This window comes from Stomoxys calcitrans, chromosome 2 (assembly GCF_963082655.1).
Source record: "Stomoxys calcitrans chromosome 2, idStoCalc2.1, whole genome shotgun sequence".
NCBI classification, from domain to species: domain Eukaryota; kingdom Metazoa; phylum Arthropoda; class Insecta; order Diptera; family Muscidae; genus Stomoxys; species Stomoxys calcitrans.
The window spans coordinates 186,602,881-186,628,987 of record NC_081553.1 but is presented as its reverse complement, the minus strand read 5'-3'; the positions used below and the strand labels follow the sequence as shown (position 1 = coordinate 186,628,987).

Sequence of the window (26,107 nt, the reverse complement as noted above, 5' to 3'; positions counted from 1 at the left end):
AAAAACTGAACCAAGTGCGATTTTATAGCCTCATCATTGCCGAAAGTTTTACCATTTAAGGAATTCTGCAAAGATCGAAATAAATGGTAGTCTGATGGTGCAAGGTCAGGGCTATATGGTGGATGCATCAAAAGTTCCCAGCCAAACTCACTCAGTTTTTGGCGAGTGACCAAAGATGTGTGCGGTCTAGCGTTGTCCTGGTGGAATATGACACCTTTACGATTGACCAATTCTGGTCGCTTCTCCTTGATGGCTGTATTCCATTTGTCTAATTGTTGACAGTAAACATCCGAATTAATCGTTTGTTTCCTTGGAAGCAGCTCAAAATATACCACACCCTTCCAATCCCAACAAACAGACAGCATAACCTTCTTTTGGTGGATATCTCAGCCTTTGAAGTGGTTTGAGCTGGTTCACCATGCTTGGACCATGATCGTTTTCGACTAACGTTGTTGTAAACAATCCATTTTTCATCTCCAGTTATGATTCGTTTTAAAAACGGATCGAATTCATTGCGTTTAAGGTGCATATCACAAGCGTTGATTCGGTTTGTTAAATGAATTTCTTTCAACACATGTGGTACCCATATTAAAATTGACGCCAAACAAACAAATGTAAACAAAATTTCGCGCACTTTTTTTCTAAAGCAAGCTAAAAGTAACAGCTGATAACTGACAGAAGAAAGAATGCAATTACAGAGTCACAAGCCGTTGAAAAATTTTGTCAACGCCGACTATATTACTACTATATTACCGACAATTACTTTTTGGGCAACCCAATAGCTGCCATATAGACCGATCATCCGATATAGAGTAGAATAATATTAGTCCTTCGCTAATTCAGCGTCAACCACAATGGTGGACATCCAATAGTCTGATCTGACTCAATAGATATTCAAAAGTCCGATCTGACTCAACATAAGGCCATTTTTTACTTGTTTTTGATTAAATTTGTTATGTTTTAGTTACATTTTTATTCATATTTTAAATAATTATTTTTAAATATAAATAGGACTGTAGACTTAATTTAAGGTTTTCCTCTTTAGTCTAGACTACATACATTTGTGATTTCAATTGCACGAAATGTAAAAAAAAAAAATATATATATAAATAAAATAAAAAAAAAATAACTTGTTATACATTTTAAGGAATTAGTTACAGTTGTTATAATAGTATATGGTATCAGTCTCCGAGTAAACCAAGTACATATATATGTATGTATGTATGTATGTATGCATGTTAGTACAAGTAAGAGAGTATTTCATAAATCATAGCTTAGTTCGTTCACAGAGTATTAATTAATAAGGCCGACCAAGGGATGGATGTATTCATTCTATCAAACGCTAAGTAGAACTGTAAAGAAAGAAAATACAAAAAGAAACAAAAATTAAGTTAATAATCTTTCGTCTTATTGAATAGTTTTCATTTAAATGTATAAAAGTTGGGTTTCAGTTATAAGACATACCAATTATGATTTCGATCCAAAGCAGAAAATAACCATCTCTTATCTATCGAATGAATAATAAGCCGGGGATGTGGGTTTTTGCTTATAATTAACAACAAAAATATGTGGTTTCTTTAATTTTTGATTTAGGTGTTGACTATGCTCCAGTTATTTTTTTTTTTTTTTTTGATAAAAAAGGTGTTTGCGCCGTTGATTAATCATCAATGTTGGTTGTTGTTTTAATGTGAATTTAATGAAATCAGTTTCGGTTCGTTTTGGCTACTCTCATCAAAAGGCATTGCCTGATGTTGTGGTGGTGGTGGTGGTGGTGGTGATAAAAGTACATGTGGCATGTGCTTGTTTGATATGGAGTTACATTACTTGTTGTTGGCGGCTGTCCAGGCTGGGGCCAGTTGTCTCGCTGCCTGCTTCATACTATGCCACATTTTTTTAATATTATTTTACGCTTTCGTGCCGTTGAACTCTTCTGCAGCTTGATGGTGCCTGCCGTGGTCTTCGATTTCGTGTATGTGGGACTAAACGCACTAATGGTCTTATGGCTATCATGATTATATGATGAGCCAAGGCCACCGCCATTCGCTGGGGCCAGCTGATTTTGTTCCATATAGGACGCCTGACTTAGCTGATGACACTTTGTGGCCAAATAGCGAAATACCGAGGCCACATTCACATCTTCCTTCACCGATGTCCTTATAAGACGGCAATTGAGCTGCTGGGCCAGTGACTCAACTTCATCGGCCGTCACAACGGCCTGATCGATTAAATCGATTTTATTCTGTACAATCACCGTGGGTATTTCCTGGCATTCATTTTCCACTTTGCGCTTCCATTCACGTACGGCCTCAAAGGAGGCACGATCCGTTGTGGAAAAGGTCAAAACACAGGCCTGAGCACCACGATAATAGGCCTTGGTGATGGCATCGAATTCCTCCTGGCCTGCGGTATCCCACAGCATAATACGCACATCCTCGCCATCGATTTCGATTTGTCTCTCAAGAAAATCCACGCCAATGGTCTTTTTGTAGTCCTTGGTGAAAATACCTTTGCAATAGCGCTGAATCATTGAGGATTTGCCCACACCTCCATTGCCCACAATGACCACTTTGATGGCGAACTCTATGTCATCCTCCCGCATTGTGTTAAACATTTAAGCGAAAACGTTGTTGGGTTTCTGGGTCAACGGGTTTGCTTATGCTGATCGTTTCACTGAGTTAATGGTTTCTGCGTAGAGTAGTACGATGCTGCGGATAATTATCAAACGTTTGTGGATTTCGTTTTCGATTTAAATGTGTAAAATTCAAATGTTGTTTGGCGCATGTGTTATTAATTAATGTTTTCTTTGGGATTACGTTACTTATAGCGTTTTGTTTTGTTTCGGATTTATTTCCAAATGCCTTTTATTATAAACATTAAATTACAAGTAGGTTGCTAAATTTTAATAAAAAAAAATTTTCATTTGAAAAAAAAAATGAGAGCTTTCAATCATTTCAATTTTTCTCTGTCTCTCACGTGTTCCATCAATTTTTTTTTTTTGAAAATTTCACTTTTTCCTTAATCGGTGCGGCTACAATTCGAATGTGTGTAAATAACCCGTTTCTTCATGTTGTAATAGTTTTCAGTGGTTTTCCATATTTGTCGTTCAGACATGCGCATAACACTCAGAGTCTGTTACGTTTACCAAACTACCATCACTGAAATTGATGTTCGCACATATAATCCAGTTTGAAAATTTGTTTTTCTTTTTTTTTTCTCACAAAGTGCAAGTGCCTAACCTGTTCTTTATGGGAGTTCTTTTTGCATACAATAAAAAAAAGTGTTTCGAGTTTCTTGACAAACTTTTAAAGACGCACTTACAGTTCACTTGTATTCTTATTGAAGCTATTGGGCTTTGGTGATAATACTTGTATTTTCAGCTTTTTATTGACAGCTTTTAATGTTTATGTTAAGATATTTTAATCAATAATTGTTTAATAGAATTATGACCAGACTTGCAATATTGGCGCCAATTTACTTGAAATGTTACACTGAGCCTGTATTCTTGCAAAGAGTAGTCCAAATATTTTTCTCCTTCCCTCGCTAAGCACTGGAGGTTCAGTAGTAGCCAGTCTTGAAATTTAAAAGTCTCATTACTGGTTGGCTTCAATTTACTTGAAATGTTACACTGAGCCTGTATTCTTGCACTAAAGGTTCAGTAGTAGCAAGTATTGAAAGTCTCATTACTGGTTGGCTTCCCTACTTATAGCACACGATCCAGAAAAGACGCATTCAAGCCTTAAAGGCCCAAACAGTATGAGGACCGTTGCTTTGAAAAATGCAACTCTGCAAAATGCAACTGGTAAAATTTAAACCATTTTTAACTTTGACGATTAAAAACACTACTTCATGTGTGGCAACACCGAATGACGCTCGGTTTTAAGCGTCAAAATTGAAAATTATTAACTTTTCAGTGTTGTTTTGTTGGAATTTGTGTGCAGAGTTTCATTTTTGCAACACGACGCTCAAAACCAAAGTTCAACGCATTTATTGTGTTTAAGCCTTAAGTTGTTGGTTGTAGACGCCACGGCACGGAAAAAACGCCTCATTGTGGGAAGTGATGCTAATGCACATCACAACTATGGCAGCCGGTTCCGGTATGTACCGGAATGAAAAGTTGGAGCCCTTCATCGCCAAGTCCTTTACAGACCCACTTAGACAATTTTAAGTCCATTGTGATACCACAGTAGCAACAAACCAAGGCTTCTGGCGGGAATCGAACCCACGACAAATGCACTGGTAATCCAAGCACGCTACAAACTCGGCTACTGGGGCGCCCCACTACGAGGGTATAATCGCACTGAATATGTTGCAAGGTGCTGTGCGACAAGCGTCTTTGTCGTCGCCCTCGGGGTCCTCCTCATCGGACTGTGTGACTCCTCCGACCTCTCCCGTGCGGCAATATACGAAACAGCATCATCCCAGTCCTAATATAGCCGGGCCTGTGCCCAGAAATGTATCATTCTTACAATTGAATTGCAACAGTCTCCGAGGCAATATCGACGAGATAGTAGAAATTTATGAGTCGGAAGAACACATTGGTTGCAGCGATCCAGCAGATAAAGCTGACCAAAAAACTTCAGCCTGCACAGTTATCACGGAAACGATGTGATACAAGGCTGACCAAAAAACTTCAGCCTGCACAGTTATCACAAACTTCTCACATATCAACGAATGCAGTCCGATTAAATTTTAAGCTTAATGATTAGGGCCTCCCTTTTATAGCCAAGCCCGAACCTCATGCCGCAGTGCAACACCTCTTTTGAGGTGAAGTTTTTACATGGCATAGTACCTTACAAATGTCGCCAACATTAGAAGGGGATAACCACCGCTGAAAATTTTATGATGGTCTCGCCAGGATTCCAATCCTGGCGTTCAGCGTCATAGGCAGACATGCTAACCTCTGCGCTACGGCGGCCTCCAATGTGCTACGCAAGGATCGTGAGGAGATGGGGATTAGTCTTCATTGTTGTTGTTGCCTTCGGCCTTCGTTGTTATTGTAGAAGTGTGTTGTACACTGAAGCAGCAGGTTAAACAGTGCCGGAGAACACCCTGTTTCACTCTAAGGTGTTTCGATTTCTTATCCCTAAATTCCACAAATGACTGGCGATCACACAGATAATTCGCGATCCAACGTTTCAGGCCTGGCTGGAGGGACGTGTTGGCGATGTCCTTAAATAGTTTGACATGGCCGACCGAATGCCTTTAATAGGTCCAGTGCCATGAGGACCGTCTTATAACATGACCTGGGATGATTGAAGCCATGACAAATGTGTGCAGTGATGGCATGCAGAGCAGTTGCTGTGCTGTGCAGTGTTCGAAATCCATGCTGATGTTGGTGGGAATAGTCCCTCAAGTATCTTGGCTACTGGTGATAGTAGGGAGATCGGTCTGTACGACTCCTCCTTACTAGGGTACTTTCCAGGCTTCAGTAGTGAGATCACTCTGCCCTTCTTTCAGACATCGGGTACTATAAGAGTGTTCAAAGACAGGTTGAGGACAGTCATTAGGTACTCGACTCCAGTTTGATCCAGATTCTTCAGCACCAGTGGCCTTCGTGATATACCATTTAATGTAGTATAACCCATTTCGCCTACACCTGGTATTAGTACGAATAGCGTATGCAACAATGGCTGGGTAACGTTCTTGATATCATCAGTTCTAGTTCTTCAGAGTACACTCCAAAGTCCACCTGGTCGTCTAGTTTGGAACCATCTGTATATGTTACTTCAATAACAAGCGCTATCCTAGTTCCAATCGATTCTATCAAGAATATTGGTACAGTACTTTTTATCAAAAAGCGGCTAGGGCAATATATCATCCACACTGCCTGGAACATCGGACATTGTATCAAGGATAACACAGTATCCGTAGACGCCACATGACCAAAGAGAAAGTTTCCTTAGCCTCACAGCAGTGATCGCAGCAATTTGTCAAGCCCCAATGTCCAGAGATGTGATGCACAAACAAGCCATCCTCTGGATTCGGCTGAGTATTGAACAGAAGGTGGACTTTTGAAGCGCCGTCCACCGGACCACTACACCATGTCGCATTTGCTATATGGCTCTCTTGCATGTATATAGGGTTAGAGTTGACTTTTTTGCCCTTTATAAAATACCCAGCTTATTGGTTAGTTATTTTGTGCTTTCAGCAAATGGAAGATTCCCTTCCCCCAGAAGCCAGGAGCTACCGCGGATAACTTGTATCTTCTGAATAGAACAACTTCCGTCTTAAACGGATTTACGCCTAGACCACTTTCAGTAGGCCACCTCGCCGTCTTACGTAGAGCTTCCTGAAGTATATCTTTAAGAGTGCTTTTTATACCCTCCACCATAGGTTGGGTTATACTAATTTCATCATGCTGTTTGTTACTCCTCGAAATATTGGTCTAAGACCCCATAAAGAATATATATTCTTGATCGTCATTACATTTTATGTCGATCTAGCTATGTCCTCCGTCTGTCCGTCCGTCTGTCTGTCGAAAGAACGCTAACTTTCGAACAAGTAAAGCTAACCGCTTGAAATTTCGCACAAATACTTCTTATTGGTGTAGGTCGGTTTAGGTTGTAATGGGCCATATCGGTCCATGTTTTGATATAGCTGCCATGTAAACCGATTTTGGATCATGACTTCCTGAGCCACTAGAGGGCACAATTCCTATACGATTTGGCTGGAATTTTGAATGAGGTGTTTCGTTAGGACTTCCAATAACTGTGCTAAGTCTGGTTCAAAACGGTCCATAACCTAATATAGCTGTCATATAAACCGATCTGGGGTCTTGACTTCTTGAGCCTCTATAGGGCGCATTTCCTATACGATGAAATTTTACATGAAGCGTTTTGTTACGATTTCCACAAACTGTGCTCAGCACGGTAGAAATCGGTTCATAACCTGATATAGCTGCCAATAAACCGATCTTGAATCTTGACTTCTTGAGCCATAAAAGTCGCAATTCTTATCCGATTTGAAATTTTGCATGACGTGTTTTGTTATATTTCCCAATAACTGTGCCAAATTTAGTTCAAATTGGTCAATAACCTGATATAGTTGCCGTATAAACTGATCTAGGGTTTTGACTTCTTGAACCTCCAGAGGGCGCAATTATTATACGATTTGGCTGAAATTTTGTTCAACGCCTTCTCCCATGACATCCAACATACGTGTCAAATATGGTCTGAATCGGTCTATAGCCTGCTACAGCTTCCCTATAAACCGATCTCCCTATTTTACTTCTTGAACACCTAAAGGTCGCTATTCTTATTCGAATTGGCTGAAATTTAGCACAATGACTATTACTATGACTCTTTAACATTCAATTCAATTATGGTCCGAATTGGACCATAACAAAAGGAATTCGACAAATGCGATCCATGGTGGAGGGTATATAAGATTCGTCCCGGCCAAACTTAGCACGCTTTTACTTGTTCAGAGCGTAGGGAAGCCAGCCAGTAATGAGACTTCTAAATATCAAGGTCACCGTAGCGCAGAGTTTACTATGACGCTGAACGCCAGGGTTTAATGCTGGCAACATTTGTGAGGTACTGTAGCATCTGGTATGACAGCCATATAAAAACTTATCCCAATAGAGGTGTTGATCTGCGGCACGCAGGACTCGGCTATAAAAAGGAGCTTAAACTTGAATCAGACAGCACTCATTGATATGTGAGAAGTTTGCACCTGGATTGTTCATAGACAAATTTGCAATTTGCTAATTTCAAGGCTTGATGTTACTGAATCTTCAGTGCTTAGCGACGGAAGACTACTCTTTTCAAGAACATAGGCTCATTATCTCCAATTCCCCTACGTTTGAGTAGTTTAAATCCAGGAATTAGTTCACGAACCATTCATCTACACACCCATGGTTCCTGGATAAGAACTACGTCACACCGCCGAAGCGGCCTAACGGTGAAGATTTATCTGCAGAAACCGGACTATAATCAGGATTCGGATTTTTCACAATTGTTGTGATAGCCTCGTCGTCTAAATTCGCCAGTATTAATTCTGGCAGGATTCGTTAGCACTTGTCATGATGATTTCTCGCATACTTTGTGAGGAACTCATGCACTGAAAGGAAACCCTTCGTATCCGGAATGAAATCTTATACTTATGCAAGAAGTTTCATTAAATCAAAAGAAAATTATATATTTTTTTCTAATAATAATTTTTTTTTCGTGTTTTCGTTCGTTCGTTTACTAATTTTTGATTTGAACTCATGATCTCAAGTTTGGTAATCTCTAGCCTACCGACATCATCTTCCTTATGATGAAATAACTCAATAGGTATGACTACACAATAATTGTGTAGTCATACCTATTGTTTTAATTAAATTAATTAAATTTAATTAAAAAAAGGAAAAAATAATTTAAAAACGAAATACATATTTTTATGCCGAATTTTCTAACATAGGTTTAAAGAACCTTCGTTCGCAAGTACTTAATGGCATGCGAATTGTGTAATGAAATTCGTCATTAAGGTAATGAAATCCTTAACATTGACTTGTTGTCCAATTAAAAACATTAAATTTTTAACGTTTTTCAACAAATTTTTTTTAGTTAATTTATTCTATACTGCTTTAGGATGCATAGTAGTATATATCAATTTTGCAATATTCAAATAATTTACTATTATTTAAAAAAAAAAAAAACATTTTCATTCCATGAATGAATTCCGTTTCATTTATTTAATGAAACCATGGAATAACAAAATTTACAGTAATAAAACTTTTCATTGCATTAATGAAAAATTTCTTTGTATTTATGAAAATGTTCATTGAATTAATGAGAACACACTAATGAAACGCCTTCATTGATGCGATGAATAATTTTCCTCTCCTTTCAGTGTAGCTTGTACCGATGATGTAATTCTATTTTAAAAGAGCTGCTAATACACAATTTTGACAATGTCCGATATATATCTGGTATATTTTCGGAGTTTATATTCACCACAAATATAGAAAAAATAATTTGGCAATAGCACACAACATCTTCGTTGCGAATTCATATCAAAAAAACAACTTTAAAATATTTTTATATATTTTACTGTCAAAAAACAAAACGAGAATCTGATAATAAAAGCAAGAGCTGTTAGAGAAAAACTGTTGCCAGAGGAAATAAATGTGGTGTTGAGTCGTGCTATTTTTATTACTATCATATTTTTTTGAGTGTATAAAAGACGAATATCAATTTGTTTTTTATTTTAGCTATTTCTAAGAGGGATACATCTAAATACAAATGAGTGCCAACGACCTGTCCCATAGGTATAACAAGCATGTTCGGACAGCTCCATATTGTGTTTTGACCGTTAAGAAGCATAAAATCATCTGTTTATATACCTTTCTTCTTTCGATTAAATTTTATGACGCCACTCATTTTAATATTGGGCTTTTGTAAAGCAACAAATTATGTTATTTTAAAACACATACATGAAGAAAAAATATGATTGGTAAATTTAAAATTTAAAGTTTCATTTTATAAAAACAAAACAAGTAAAAACGTGTTAAACTTTGGAACCCATCAACATGGATATATAACTCATCCTATTTTGTTATAACTCCATTATCATATCTCTAGTTATATCTAAATAGGGGCTGGTCGGAATCATATTTGATTCAGGTAGCGAGAACTCCTATACAACTTGCATAACAAGTTGCAGCGAAATCAGCTAATAAATCCGGTCTATATGCCAGCTATATCTAAATATTGTTCGATCTGGGCCATCTTTGGATCAGATGTCGGGAGGCCTTAAACTACTCACTGTTTCAAATTTCAGCGGAACAAATTTTCAAATTTTCGGAACAACAATAAAGCATTTATGGGCATTAGACCCTTTATCGTCAGATCGGTCTATAAAGCAGCTATATCCAAATATGGTCCGATTTGGCCCTGTCCAAGAACTTAACCAGCGTGCATCAAAAAGACGTATCTGTGCGAAATTTCAGCTCAATATTTGAAGGCTGTAGAGTGACTACAACAGACGGAGGGACAGATGGTCAGACACACGGACATCGTGAAATCGCCTTACAATTGTACGACAATCTGAAATATATATACTTTGTAGAATCGGAAATGGGTATTTCGATGTGTTGCAAACGGAATGACTAAATGAATATACCTCGTATCTTATGGTGGTGGGTATAAAAAAGAACAACCTTTTATGTAAGGTGTAGATTGTAAACTTGAAAATGGGAATCAATTTCTATTCAAATATTCCTATTAATAATTCGGCCTTTGGCCAAACATACCCCAGTAACGACAACTTTTAGGTTGTTCTTACTGAAAATAATGATTTCCCAGCAAGTTTGAAAACCCCCTAATAAAACCTTCTAAAATAAATTGGCATTGCTGTGGTTACTTCTGTGCTAGGCAGTCTGGGTATCCAACGGTTACAATAAGGCTTTTCGGCATATTGGTGATTGAATTTAAAATACATTTTTCCTCTGGACCCAGATATACAAACATGTGCTAAATAATATATTGTTCTAGAGGCAAATCACAAGATACTGAATTTCTTCCTTTGAGTTACAAAAGGAATTGGAAAATGACTTTGGCTGTTTTCACCCTGAGTTATGCTCATATCTATTTCCATCCTTGAGAAACAAGGATGATATACGAAATGGGACGAAAATCTTTTGCGTTCTTAATTTTGGCATAGAGATGACCTCTGTTTCTCTTCATGATATGCTGATACAAGCAGAGTAAGTTCCCTAGACAAGGAAGCAACTTAAGTGTTTATAATACCCTACACCACTTCTGTGGAACTGGGTATTATAACTTAGTGCATTTGTTTGTAACACCCATAAGGAAGAGAGATAGACCCATTGATCATTATATGGATCGACTCAAAATGACTTCTTGATTCGATTTGTGTAAGTGTTATCAAAGTACAGATCGCAATTTCCATTCTATCATTTTGAAATTTAGCACGAAATTCTTTGGCCTGAAGACGAAGCCTTTTGAAAATGTAAAAAAAAAAGATTTTAGATGAGAGGTTGATCGAAACATTTCTTAGGGCAAAGATCCCTGCAGATTGCCTGTCTCAGCAACAGCATGCATATAGGAAGGGCAAATCCACTGAAATGCTGGACGGCCAATTGAGGATTTTGGAAAAGACAAGAAAGGCAACTCTCGCCCTATACGCCTGCAAGAAAGCCATTGGCAAAAGACGGGGGTTTAAACCGCGTGTTATGCACTGCGTATATACAGCAGTTGTCAGACCTATAATGCTAAATGGTATTGTAATCTGGTGGACGGCGCTTCAAAATCCGGACAACAAAACAAATTCAATGGACGGCTTATTTGTGCATCACAGCCGCACTGAGGACTGCGCTATCTGATGTACTGAATTTATTGTTACACTTAAAGCCTCGTTATGTGCATAAAATACACAGATACATAGTACATACTAAAGTAATGACCACAGTCTTTATAAAATTTAAATTTTAGCAATATTTTAATTTTAAGTCATCTGGGTGTAATTTAATTATTAACAGTTTTATTTAATTTTATTACTTACTTCACTTTATTTAATTGGCTATGACAGAACATTTGCTGCACTAGCCGAACGTAGAAGCGTTCCAAGCGTCTCTGACACCAAGTTTCAAGGTGTCTCCCACCACTTGATCCTTCCATCGAGCTTTTGGTCATTTCGGTTTGCGTGTACCGCCGTGTTGCATTTTGATAACGCAAATTGGTTCATATATTTTACGAAGAATCTTTCACTCAAACACTCCAATCACTGTCTCGTCTGCTTTCAGAAGTACCCATGCCTCAGAACCAACACGGGTTATGTTGAAAAGAGGATGCAGATATTAATCCGCCCCATGCCACTAGGAAATACACCTAAGCCAGTAATCGGCTTGTTGTGCTCTCTAAATACGAAAAAAGTAACATCGAAAAAGAAAATCTATGTTATGAATTCCGTGCTACTTTCAAAATCCTTAATTGTTTTCCATGTCACTCCCCTAAGTTGGTTTATGTCTGGTATAGTGTCCCCACCTAAGTGCCGGTATCTGTTAGACACATGCTATCACTTGCCGCACCGATTTTACATAAGTGGGCTCGTAGTCTTATGTATCCCGTCATGATACCAATAGATATACTGACCTCCTTCTTACTTCCTTTCAGTAATAGCCTCGTCTTCTCACGATCTCGATCCCCCCATAGGATTTTCGCCTTTCTACCGTTTCGCAGTTCCACAGTGTTGCATGCGCGTTCGTCGCCCATGCCGTTAACTTGAACTGAGTCGACCCGAAAGGCTTCCAACCAACTTCTTAACCAAGTTTTTTGACGGCAGTCCTCTAGCTTTCACCGCCAAATTGTCTGCCCTCTCATCCCCCCTAACTCCGTTATGGCCCGGCAACACGGGTAATATCAGTGTCTTGTATAGTATGATCTTCGTCTGTCGAGAAGTAGCCTTGTTTCTAAACTGCTTACTTAAACCAAAGTAGCATCTGTTTGCTAGTATTATTCTTCACTTTATTTTAAAACTGGTTTCATTTGTTTCGGTTACGGCGGTGCCGAGGAAGATAAAGTTGCTGACTATCTCAAAGTTGTAGTTCCCAACTTTCTCCATTTTTTATCTGATCGGTTGTACAAGGCGTTTTGGGAGTTGAAACCATCCATTTCATCTTATCTCCATTTACTACCAGACCCATTTTTACTGACTCTCTTTCGATTCTTTCAAAGGCTGCAATTGCTACTTCCGGTGACCGACGTATGATATCGATGTCGCCGACATAGGCGAGTAACATGTTTTCTCTTGTAAATAATGTGCCACATCTATTCATATCTGCATCTCGAGATCACACGTTAAGCTGTCTCCTTGTCTGAAACCTCGTTTGGTATTAGATGGTTGAAAAACATGTATCACCAAGTGTCATCCTGCAGAGTCTTATTTATTTTGCAGGGATATGAAAATCAGACATGGCTTGAAATACCAATACAAATAGACGGTAGGTGTTGATTTGTCCTTCTCGGGTCTTTTCCAGGATTTGGCGCAGTGTGAATATCTGGTCTCGGGTGGATTTATCAGGTCTAAAGCCGCATTGATAGGGTCCAATTATCTTATTAACATTAGGTTTTAATATTTCACACAGTACGCTCGAGAGTATGTTGTATGCGATGGGGAGAAGACTTATTCCTCTGTAGTTGGCACATTTCGTCTTGTCTCCTTTCTTGTGTACGAGATGTAGAATGCTGAGGTGCCAATCATCGGGTTTGCGTTCTTCTAGCCAAATTGCGCAGATAAGCTGATGCATACGCCTTATCAGCATGTCGCCTCCGGCCTTTAATAGTTCAGCGGTTAACCCGTCGGCTCCTGCTGCCTTGTTGTTCTTCAGTCGGGTCACTGCTACTTGGACCTCATTCTGACTAGGAGGTAAATATTCTATACCATCAGCCGCCAACGTCGGACGCTAGCAGATGGGTAAAATGTTTTTTCTTGCCTGCACCAAAGCCATCGGTTTGATGTTCTTTGGTAGAATTTCCGGACTTCATTCTGACTCCTGAGCTCGACACTCTAGGTCGTACATGGGTTTTTTTTCCGGTACCCAAGTTCGGATTTCGCGTCATTTTCCATGGAGTGGGCAATAGTTTACCACTGCGTCGTTATATCACCGGAACAAGGAGTGCTTTCATCAAGCAGTTGCGCCAGTCGAGTGAAGTATGCCGCTGCCATCTGTTGTGTTTGCAGTTTTTCAATGTCCAGCTTCCGTGCAGTATCAGATCGTGCTTTCCTCGCCATGTTCAAACGGATCCAAACCTTTGCTGCAACAAGGTAAGGATCCGAATCTATATTCGCTCCACTGACTGATCGTACATCTAACACGCTGGATGAATGCCCTCCATCTATCATAACGCGATCAATTTGGTTTCTCGTGTTTTGATCGGATGACAGCCATGTGGCTTTGTGAATATTTTTATGTTGAAATCTAGTGCTACTAACTACCATGTTTTTTGCCGCGGCGAAATCTATCAGCCTCAACCCTTTACTGGACGTTATCTCGTGGAGGCTAAACTTTCCGACAGTTTGACCAAAGATGTCTTCCTTCCCTATCTTAGTATTAAAATCTCCCAGAACGATTTTAATATCATGGGCGGGGCAACGGTCATATTATCTCCCTAGGTGCTCATAGAAAATATCCTTGTTCTGCTCCTCCTTGTCTGCCGTCGGGGCTTGGGCACAAATATGGCTGATGATGAAGAATTTGGCTTTTATGCGGATTGTGGCTATCATCTCATTCACCGGAGTAAAGCTGGAGACAAGGTGTTACAGTCTCCGACTAACCACAAATCCACAGGCAAATTCATGCCTCGTGTTATGGCAGCTATAGTATAGTTCGTGACCGTTTGGTGTTGTAGTGACGCCATTCCCAGTCCATCGCACTTCCTGTAAGGCGGTAATGGTAATATCTGCCTTGTACTTCTCTAATACATCCGCCAACGCGTATACTGCACCTTCTCTATAAAAAGTGCGGACATTACAAGTGCAAATCCACAAATCATGGTCCTTTTTCCGTTTGCGTGGGTCGTCAACGTTGGGTGGGAGTTCGTTTTTACTATTCCTCTGTTTCTCATAGTTGTCCGGGGCGGGTTACTGCCCCAGCGCCCCAACGGCATGGGTTTTGTGGGATTGCACATGTATCCTTCGTTGTAGCGAGCCGCTTGTTCCAAGATCCAACGTTCGCCTCCAGCCGCCCCTATCCCGGGAACAGACGTTGATGTTGGCCATTGGTTATTTGAAGGCGATAATAACTCGCCTTGTCATCTCGAGTATCATTGGCACTAAGTATTTAATTAAGAGCCAGTGCCACCTGACTCCTCACTGAGACTCTCCTCTCGAAAATCGCTGACTGCCCGCGGCCGCATTTTCAGCTACTCCGCATAAAAACAGAGCATTCCACCATCCGCAACCTGTGGACGCGCCCAGTAGCTTTCAGCTAAGCTTCCTGTGATAAGGATGGGCACCACACAAGCCGGAGCTCAAAGTTCCACCCTGTGTGGTGGTCATAGTTATCCCGTGCCGCCCGACCTACACTAATAAGAAGTATTTGTGCAAAATTTCAAGCGCCTAGCTTTACTCATTCGAAAGTTAGCGTGCTTTCGACAGATGGCAGGACATGATTAGATCGTCTTAAAATGTCATCAAGAATATATTAAATACTTTATGGGGTCTTAGACGAATATTTTGAAGTGTTACAAACGGAATGACGAAATTATTGGGTTGCCCAAAAAGTAATTGCGGATTTTTTAAAAGAAAGTAAATGCATTTTTAATAAAACTTAGAATGAACTTTAATCAAATATACTTTTTTTACACTTTTTTTCTAAAGCAAGCTAAAAGTGTCAGCTGATAACTGACAGAAGAAAGAATGCAATTACAGAGTCACAAGCTGTGAAAAAAATTGTCAACGCCGACTATATGAAAAATCCGCAATTACTTTTTGGGCAACCCAATAGTGTACCCCCAGCCTATAGTGGAGGGCATAAAAATATGTTTAAGAAGGTGGGCACTTTTCACGAAAATATTTATTTTCATACTACTACCACCATCTGTATGTCCTCCCTCGTACATATTGCCATGTAATGACCTTTAGCGCATGTGTCAAGTGCACTTCGAGTAATACATTAGTCTTGCCGTCGCAAATGCCTTGGCATCCTGAAGCCTTGAAGGCATCATATATCTTATTAGGAAACTTTAATGAAAAACGAAATTTTAATGTCTGGCTATTTTGTTTCCCTGCATTATCCATGAGTGTCTTGTGACCAACGCATAGGAAAAACAAACCTTCACTTTCTTTTCCAATGTTTTCTCTGTGAAAGATCATGCACCAAAAGCACAAATGTAGAGGCAGGTTATAATGAAATTTTCCATGCGTTTTTCACTAAACTTGCCGCCAACCGGTTTACTCAAAACACACACATACACATACATACATAAATGCATGCACACATAAGCCTGGCTTTGTGTGCACAAATCCCAATGGTAGGTTTACTCACGAGGCCCACAAAGGCTCACTCACCCAATATCAAGTTGTCTCACCACTCTCTATCAATAGCGGAAAAATGCCGCAGTAATTGTCAAACTTATGATCGAAGTGATGTCAAAAAGACCATGTGTTTTGTTAGTTTCCTACACCAGCACTAATAATGACATTCATTATGTTACCATTATGTGAACAGTCATTTTAATGTGCGCATGATGGAACAACGTGCTGGGTTTTCTTTTTTTTCACTTTGTATGTTTTTTATATTTCTCAAGGCTTTTGACTTTTGTCATGTTAATTTCCTAAAGCCAAAGACTACGTTGAATGGGCTGGTCAAAGAATAAAAGCTGAAAATTTCCAGTGAGAAATTTAAATTTGAATATTCCCATTTGTTAGACCACTGCATAGTTGGAGCTCTATAGAAATATTGCTGAAATGTTATTTATAAGTCTAGGTATTTGACTTATGCTTACCGTTTGTTTACTATTGAACGGATTTTTGATTTGTTTTCCGTTAAAATTGGAAAGGGATTTTAAAATCATGAATGAACTGATCTACATGCATAGAAATGCGGGTATATGGAAAGGGTTGTTAAAGAAGGATTTTGATGTATTCGTTTCTTAAGTGTCATTTAATGATATACTCTGGAACGAACAAAGCTAGAGTTCTTTATGTGCTAATATGGATTTCCATTTGAATAGTTTGCAGATCATAAGAATAAGTGGTTGAAATATTTTGCTAATTTCGTTCAAGCTTTAATGAAGTAGAGCTTAAGAACGGAGTGTTTTCTTTATATTTCATAAAGACTGTACGGGGTTTGTCAATATCTTTCAACATATAAAGTGTAACACCGGTATTCACTAAACTTAATGTAGATCTCACAAGGTCAAATACTTAGGTGTGATCTTGGACACTTTGCATGTGTCACATTCAGGAGCGTACTGAGAAGGCTCACAGATGTTGGGCACTGTGTAGACCAATACTTACTTACGCCTCAGTGGTTTGGAGGACTGCAACGGAGAAAAAAAGCAACATAAGGTCCATACAACAGGTTCAGAGTACATGTTTTCTTGGCATAGGCTAAGCGATGAGGACCATGCCCGCTAGGGCACTGGAGACTATTCTAGACATCCGACCCATTGACATACAGATTAAATGTGAGCCAACCACTGCGGCTATAAGAGTAAAGGCGATGGGAGAATAGATTAAGAATGGGAGCAGCTCATACCATCGCGGTATAATCAAGGCGACGATAGGAAACCTGGAAAGAAGGGAAGAGGTTGCCGATCGTATACCTGAGATGACACTTGAGGTCGAGTGCGAGGCACTGCTGTCAGCGGCACAGTCTTGGACTGACGGAACCGAGGTATTGCCGTCTGGAAGATCATGCTACTCGGATGGATCAAAGCTAGGGGACAGAGTGGGTTGTTGGTGCCATAACTGAACACATAGGACTACGAGCTCACTTATGCAAAGTCGGAGCTGCAAGAGACGATGGAGCATTTCCTATGTATCGCACTGCGGCTCGCAGTTCGAAATCGCCTATAAAGAGGAGGTCATTGAGTTTAAACATGAATAGGACAGCACTCATTGATATGTGAGAAGTTCTGTAAGAGTAATTACTGTACGACTGTAAGAATAGTAATTAGTAAGTAGGCATACCTATGGAAGATCATGTAAGACGGATGGATAGAGTGGGCCTGGGGTCTACCTTGAGAACCCAGGGACTGAGATCTGTTTTAGACTGCCTGACCATAATACGGTCCTGCAGGCGGAGATCCGGTCGATCACGGAATGCGTGAAGTGGTGTGGTGCTAACGCGAGGACGTCGAGTGTGAACATCTTTACCGACAGTAAAATTGCCATAAGGGCAACAACAACCAGGACGGTAAGGTCACGAACAGTCTTGCAGTGTAAGAAGGAGATTAACGCCTTCTCTGAGGATGGGGAAATCCGAATCGTTTGGGTGCCGGGCCATAACGGAGTAAGGGGAAATGAAAGGGCAGACGATTTGGCGGTGAAGGCCACAGGACTCCCATCAATAAACTTGGTTAATCCGAAGTCTTTCGGGTCGACGTAGTCCTAGTTAAGGCAGTGGGCAACGAATGCGCACGCAACATTGTGGAACGGTCGGTAGGACAGCGAAAATCCTTTGAGGGGGGGTCCAGATCATGAGCAGACGAGACTATTACTGAAAGGAAGCAAGAAGGAGGTCAGTATAGTTATTGATATCATAACGGGACCCATAGGACTACGAGCTCACTTATGTAAAATCGGTGCGGCAAGTAATAGCATGTGTAGAGCATGCGGAGAAGATTATGAGACGTTGGAGCATTTCCCTTGTCATTGCCCGGCTTTCGCGTCTAACAGGTACCGGCACTTAGGTGGAGACACAATACCAGACATGAATCAACTTAGGGGAGTGATATTGAAAACAATTAGGGATTTTGTAAGTAGCACGGAATTCCTAACATGAAATTTTCTTTCTAGAGGTTACTTTACAGTTCTTAGAGTGCACAACAAGCCGATTACTGGCTTAGGTGTATATCCACAGTGGCATGGGGCGGATTAATATGTGCACCCTCTTTTCAACCTAAGCTTATCTAACCTCATGTAGATTTGAAATAGATTTATGAGACAGAATTCCTTTATAGAAATGTCAAATAAACCTATTTCAAGCCTTCATTAAGTTTTGTAAATACTGCCGTAAGAATTTAAGTATCACACACTTGCTTTATATTTTGAGAAGACTGTGGAAAGTTTGGAGTATTATTAACTTGATCGTTCAATAATAGGGTCTTTCACTGATTTGAAAGATTTCGGAACATCATTTACTAATCAAAATTCAACACCGAAATTTCAAGTGCCCTAGATGAAATCAACCAAATGACGGATAAATGGAGACTCCATTTACATAGTTGCAAATCAATTTATGTCGAGTTCACCAATAAAAACATCAGCTACAAACCAACATACATCGTTAAATAATGGGGTCTTTCACAAATTTGAAAGTCTTCCGAACATCATTTAATAATTAAAATTCAACACCGAAACTTCAAGTGCCCTAGATGAAATCAATCAATTGACGGATAAATGGAGACTGCATTTACATAGTTGCAAATCAATTTATGTCGAGTTCACCAATAAAAAACACCAGCTACAAACCAACATACATTAAGCCGACTCACCCTGAAACTTTTAGTAAATTCCTATTTTTACGATTTTTTATGACTAACTTTTGGACATATACTATTCCAAAAATGATAAACGGAAAAACGCACTTCACCTTTCAAAAACATGCAAATTTACTTCATAATATCAAACCATTAAAATTTTATATATATCTATACACAAAGATCTTAAAGTGAGATTCAAACGAATCATACACAGGCCATATGAGAGGAGACTATCGAAAGAGACCATCGATATCTGAGAAGATCAAATACTTAGGATTTTGATTTTGCGCAGAAAACTTAATTGAAAGTGTGATATTCAGGAGCGTACCGAGCACAGTTTTGGATCCTATGGGAAATCGGTCTGAACGACTCTCCTTTACTTGGGTCCTATGTAGGCTTCAGAAGCTGGATCACTCTGCTCATCTTCCAGACATCGGATGCTGTAAGAGTGTTCAAAAACAGGTTGAGTACAGTTTTAAGATACTCGACTCCGGGCAGATCCAGATTCTTCAGCATCAATGTAGAGATTCCATCGGGGTCCAACGCGTTGGATGACTTGGTGCCACGGATGACATTCGTAGCTTCGTCCACAGTAAATTGTGATAACTGTTCTTCTGCTCGGAGACCAATGGTTCTCCTCCTAGTCCCGCCACCCTCGGGATGCACAAAAAATTGACGTTTGAATAACCTGACACACCTCCTCGGATCAGTCACAGTTACATCGCCAAAAGTGACTGAGGTCCTGTCGTCCCGTCTACCGGGGTTCGAGAGTGACTTAACAGTAGACCACAGCTTGCCTGAAACAGTAGCTAATTAACATGGCTCCAAGTGTTCCAGCCACAAATTCCGTTCGTTGACTACCCTGTTATAATCTAAGTAGCACGGAATTCCTAACTTAGATTTTCTTTTTTGAGTTTACTTTTTTAGTGATTAGAGCGCACAACAAGCCGATTGCTGGCTTAGGTAGGTGTATGTCTAAAGTGCCATGGGACGGATTAATATCCGCACCCTCTTTTCAACCTAACCTAACCCTGTTAATTTCCAGATTCAGCTCGCTGATTCTGGAGTTAGTGATATCTGCGCAACGAATCCCATGCTCGTCTGCGAGTACCACTGCCTGCACCGAAAAATTGGGCTGCACTTGGGGTATTCGATTGACTGGTATAAAGCAAGGGGATCAGGGGATGCAATGGAAATGTCTGGCAAGCTACTGCAACTCCTCGGCATCGTTTTTCACCGTTCAAACCGGCATCCTTATTCACCGTTCAAAACGTGGAGCCTTCAATTTGCTCAGCCAAAGCTATATCCCGCTGGTCATTACATAGAGGAGAATGCCATGAAACGTTATACGCATTAAAGTCTCCTAGAACCAGACGATTGTGGCCCGACAGTAGCCCACTTATGTTGGGCTTGTGAGCTTGTATGTAGACGTTATATAGCTCTATCTCGGCAGTGTCGGACATGACTGATTTCCCCATGCACTCCACGTTGGGGTCACTAGCGCTAGGCGCAGGCGAGATGGGTCTGTACTCCACGGAATGGTGTATCACGAAGGCCAATAACTCGCCTCTCCCATGAAGAAAAAAAGAACGAACACGTACACTGATGAAGGATTTCTTGCCTAATGCCCCTTGTGAAAGTGGCTATCCAATTTACTGCGACTGTTATCGTGAGGTTTTTACTCAAGTGTCGGTAACGGACACTGTGTTTTCATTGACATAATTGCCGTCATCCTAGGAAGTATGTATAACAAATTGCAAATCTATCAATAAGATGGCTGAAGGGTACAAAATTAATCTCTTCTGGATACCGGACTATAGAGATATCGCTGAGAATGGTAGAGCAAAATAGAAGAGGAAAACTAGAAGTTACCCTACACCTTCCAGGGGAAACGGAATCTATGGGTATGCATGCTTCTAGTGCCAATTCAAATAAGGAGGAAAAAACCACCGCTGAACATTTTTCTCTGTTCTCGCCAGGATTCGAACCCAGGCGTTCAGTGTCGTAGACGGACATGCTAGCTTCTGCGCTACGGTGGTTTCCATGCCTCTAACATCATGTAAGGTAATTAGAGGACCATGATGTACAGATCTGCACCTGGAATGTCTGCACTCTTTATAGAGAAAATGCAGTATACGCGTTGGCGGATATATTTAAGAAGTACAAGGCAGATATAAACACCTTACAGGAGATGCGATGGACCGGTAATGATGTTACAACACCAAACGGTGACGAACTGTACCATAACACGAGGTATGAATTTGGCTGCGGATTTGTGGTTAGTCGGAGACTGAAACACCTTGTCTCAAGCTTTACTCCGGAGGATGAGATGCTAGCCATAATCCACATAAAACCCAAATTCTTCAACATCAGCCTTATATGTGCCCATGGCCCGAAGGAAGATAAGAACGAGCAGACTAGGAGTATTTTCTACAAGCGTCTAGAGGGAGAATATGACCGCTGTCCCGCCCATGATATTAAAATCGTTCTGGGAGATTTTAATGCGTATATAGGGAAGGAAGACATCTTTGGTCCAACAGTCGGAAAGTTTAGCCTCCACTAGATAACGTTCGATAATGGGCTGAAGAACAACAAGGCAGCAGGAGCCGACGGGTTACCCGATGAACTATTTAAGACCGGAGGCGACACACTGATGCGTATGCATCAGCTTGTCTGCGCAATTTGGCTATAAGAACGCATACACGATCGATGATTGAAACCCCAGCATTCTACGTCCCGAACACAAGAAAGGAGACAAGACGGAATATGCCAACTACAGAGGAATAAGTCTACTCCCCATCGAATACAAGATACTCTCGAGCGTACTGTGTGAAAGATTAAAACCTTAAGTCAATGAGATTATTGGACTCTATCAATGCAGCTTTAGACCTGGTAAATCCACTCTAGACCAGTTATTCACACTGCACCAAATCCTGGAAAAGGCCCGAGAAGGACGGTGTTGTAGGTGTTGCTACCATCTCTTTGTTGACTACAAAGGCGCTTTCGACACCCCTACACGTTCAAAGGTATTTCAAGCCATGTTTGAGTTTGGTATACCTGCAAAAATAATACGACTCTGCAGGGTGGCACTTGCTAATACACGTTCTTCAACCATTTAATACCAAACGAGGTTTCAGACAAGGAGATAGCTTATCGTGTGATCTCTTTAATATCCTGCTGGAGAAGATTATACGAGAGAACACATGCTATACGCCTATCGGTCACAGGTAGCAATTTTAGCCTTTGAAAGAATCGAAAGAGAGTCAGTAAAAATGGGTCAGGCAGTAAATGGAGATAAGACGAAATGGATGGTTTCAACTCCAAAAACGTCCTGTACAACCGATCAGATATAGAAAATGTAGAAAGTTGGGAACCACAAGTTTAAGATATTCAGTAACTTTATCTACCTTGGCACCACCGTCACCGAAACAAATGGCACCAGTTTGGAAATAAAGCGAAGAATAATACTGGCAGACAGATGCTACTTTGGATTAAGTAAGCAGTTTAGAAACAAGGCCACATCTCTACAGACGAAGATCGCACTATACAAGACACTGATACTACCCGTGTTGCCGGGCCATAACGGAGTAAGGGGGAATGAGAGGGCAGATGATTTGACGGTGAATTTGACGGGATTCAGATCGTGAGAAGACGAGGCTATTACTGAAAGGAAGTAAGAAGGAGGTCAGTATAGCTATTGGTATCATGACGGTACACATAGGACTACGAGCTCACTTATGTAAAATCGGTGCGGCAAGTGATATCATGTGTAGGGCATGTGGGGAAGATGATAAGACGTTGATGCTTTTTTTTTTGTCATTGTCCGGCTTTCGCGTCTAATAGATACCTGCAATTAGGTGGGAACACTATACCAGACATGAACCAACTAAGGGGAGTGACATGGAAAACAATTAAGAATTTTGTAAGTACCACGGGATTCTTAATTTACAAATACAAATACAAATTTTGCCCATGAACATTCCACTAAGGAACGGGGGCAAACTTCTCACATATCAATGAGTGCAGTCCGATTCAAGTTTAAGCTCAATGATAAGGGGCCTCCTTTTTATAGCCGAGTCCGAACGACGTGCCGCAGTGCGACACATCCTAGCCTCCTAACTTAGATTTAATTTTTCGAGGTTACTTTTTTGTATTTAGAGTGAACAACATGCCGATTACTGGCTTAGGTGTATATCCATAGTGGAATGGGGCGGATTAATATCTGCACCCTCTTTTCAACCTAACCTAACCCATGTTGTTATATGGTTTTGAGGCATGGATATTTGTGAAAGCAGACGAGACAGTGCTTGGAGTGTTTGAGAGAAAGATTCTTTGTCAAATAAATGGACCAGTTTGCGTTAATGGAGAATATGGGCGTCATATGAACCACGAGCTGTATGAGGACGATAGCAAAGTTACACATATCAAAATACAACAGCTGCTAGGTCATGTTGTCCAAATGGAGGAAGAAGCTCCAGCAAAGAAGTCTTATAAAGGCAAACACGCATTTTCAAACCGGGAAGACGAAAAGCCTGATGGTAAGATCAAGTGGTGGGAGACAACTTGGTGTCAGAGATTTTGGAATGAGCGCAGAAGATTGTGGCGCTGGGAACGATATTCTACGTTCGGCTAGTGGAACAAATGTTCTGTCATAGCCAATTAAAGTAAAGTAAGTAATAAAATTGTAAAAAATTTAATTACACTCAGATGTTTCAAGTCATCAAGTTTAAAATATTGCTAAAATTTTAATTTCATAAAAACTGTCGTCATTACTTTACTATGTACATGTCTGTGTATGTGTATGCACATAACGATATCATCATTTAAAGGATTACGAATTTGCTCTTTCATGTTTCCAGCAATTGTACAAGTGCATGTTGAATTCCATTAAACCTATCTTTTCGCGTTCTTCTCTTTCGACTTGGTATCTGTTTTTAAGTCTCTTCCATGTTATTAAATTAGGTGGCTCCATATACGTACGAGTATATATTACGACAGTAGAACAATGGCAGCACTAGAATTACAATTGCTGTGATTGTTGTTGTTGTTGTTTGATTGTGGAGCACTATTTTGTTACATTTTGCTTAATAAAACAGCTGCACAGCGATTTTTTTTCTTTTTGTTAAACTTTTTTTAGTTTGTTTAATTGTTGTTGTTGTTTTCATTTCTTATTTTTGTTCATATTTGTGGCGGTCTGTCTTCATTATCTATTTCTTCAAAGATTTTGTTACATGTGTCGGTACTCGTACAGCGCGCAGGCGCACACAACTATAGCGCCTAGTTAAGGCAATTATGAATAAATTTCTCATATTTCAAATCGCATACACAACATACATAAATGGGCACTTCTAACGGTACCGTGGCTTAATACTACTATATCGCAGATACAGGTGAGAGACGTGTGCTAGAGAAGAAATAGCAGCAGCAGCAGCAGCAGTAGCAGCCGCCGCCGTTAATATCTCAAAGCCGTCTGCTATCGTTATGTTTGAATTTTTTAAGAGTTCTGCTTGCTTATTTAAGTAAACACTGTGTGTGTGTATGTATGTTGTTACCATGCTTTGTTATGCGGTGCTGTCATCGTGATCCATTAGGAGAAGATGAAGACAAATCTTACCACTTGCTTTTGCAACTATCGATCGGGTTGTTTTTCTTTGGCTACAAATTATTCAATACTTTTCCGCATTTTCATAGCAATAATTATAATACAAAAATTTTTAATTAATCTTTACTTGTTACGTTTGCCTAAACTGTATGGAGACTTATAGTCTCACCAAAGCCTTTGTCTCATTAATTAATTGTTGTTTTTTTTGTATGCAAAAATCCCACAGGTTTTCCTCTTTTGTTTTGTGGTGTTAGTAGTGATGGTGTTGTGTACAAATTTGCTAACATCCACTTCAACCAGCACCCTTCCCATGCTGACACTTCAACTGGCAACCGAAAACCAATGTATTTGTAATTTAGTTATTAATTTGGAGTTTGTTGCGCTTTGAACCGCAGTGAAAGTCTCCGTGTGTATACGATCACATTCATGTAATTTTTCTTTTTCATAAATCTTTCTGTACCACTATTTCTTCTTCCCCTTGTGTATATTTCTGTGTATTAAATCAACACTGCCCGAGCTAAAACTGCGCTTTATTTGTTCTGTGTGTTATATTCTTTTATTTTTTTTTTTCTTTGCTTCATTCAAGAAAATTTATTTTTTCTTTTGTTGTTATACATTTTTTCTCATCGCTCTAAGTTTCACAGCAAAAATGTGTCTTTTTTAAGCGCAACCGTTTTAAGTTGTTTGCTTTGTAACGTTTCTCCCAAGACTGACTCGAGCTACAGGTGTGCTCTTTTCTTTTTTTCCCTCATTTCTGCTGAGGTGATGTGTAGTTTGACGGTAAGACGTTCTTAACCTGGCTTAAACACAACTAGATGGTGTAAGTCATAGCCCATTACACATGGTAAAAGAATGGCTAGTGGTTTTGAGCACTAGCCAGAGAGTAAGAGGCAGAGTTTTTAATGAGAGAACAGCCATACATACATGAATACCAACATAAAATTTATACAGAGTTAGTTTTATTCTCTCAAAATTTGAGAGAAAATGTTAAGTTAAAGTTTGTTTGATATGTATGTTCGATTATATCAAGGGGCTCTGCCGAAATGAAACCCCAACATTTCCCACATTGAATGGGGGAAAAGTTTTTGCATGTGGGCAGAAGTTTTTGCATGACTTCTATTTATGGCATAGTTGCTCAACAAGTCTTCTAGGTTTAGTTCCGAAACTTTCCAAATTTTTGTGGTATTTGGATGTGCCTGATTTCCGATGTAACATATATTCCCGGATATACTGTCACAGTCGAAAGTATGATCCATTCAGCCAGTTCAGGTCCCTACAGAACTTAAGAATGACAAGAGGCCTAAGAGCGTGTAGGGAATTCAGGCTCGAAAAGAGTTGTTTTCACATTATC

At 39.9% G+C, this 26,107-nt stretch overlaps 1 protein-coding gene across 3 annotated transcripts; it reads right to left on the bottom strand.

Annotated features, from left to right (window-relative positions):
- Positions 1 to 1,141: 1,141 nt before the first annotated feature.
- On the bottom strand, positions 1,142 to 25,544 carry LOC106086233 (ras-related protein Rab-23). 3 transcript variants are annotated; one of them, XM_013250813.2, is made up of 3 exons: positions 25,217 to 25,544; positions 1,465 to 2,892; positions 1,142 to 1,352 (listed from the first exon to the last, which is right to left on the bottom strand). In XM_013250813.2, exon 2 carries the CDS (start codon positions 2,609 to 2,611, stop codon positions 1,874 to 1,876), a length of 738 nt encoding a protein of 245 aa, XP_013106267.1. In that variant the 5' UTR covers positions 2,612 to 2,892; positions 25,217 to 25,544; the 3' UTR covers positions 1,142 to 1,352; positions 1,465 to 1,873. The 3 variants fall into 3 exon arrangements, with proteins under 3 accessions (XP_013106267.1, XP_059218793.1, XP_013106268.1); XM_059362810.1 differs by having other exon boundaries at positions 1,465 to 2,858; XM_013250814.2 differs by having other exon boundaries at positions 25,372 to 25,544.
- Between the last annotated feature and the right edge of the window lie 563 nt (positions 25,545 to 26,107).

What these genes read in the sequence shown, in the direction of transcription:
- LOC106086233 (XM_013250813.2), bottom strand. Translation starts at nt 2,611, where the DNA reads ATGTTTAACACAATGCGGGAGGATGACATAGAGTTCGCCATCAAAGTG.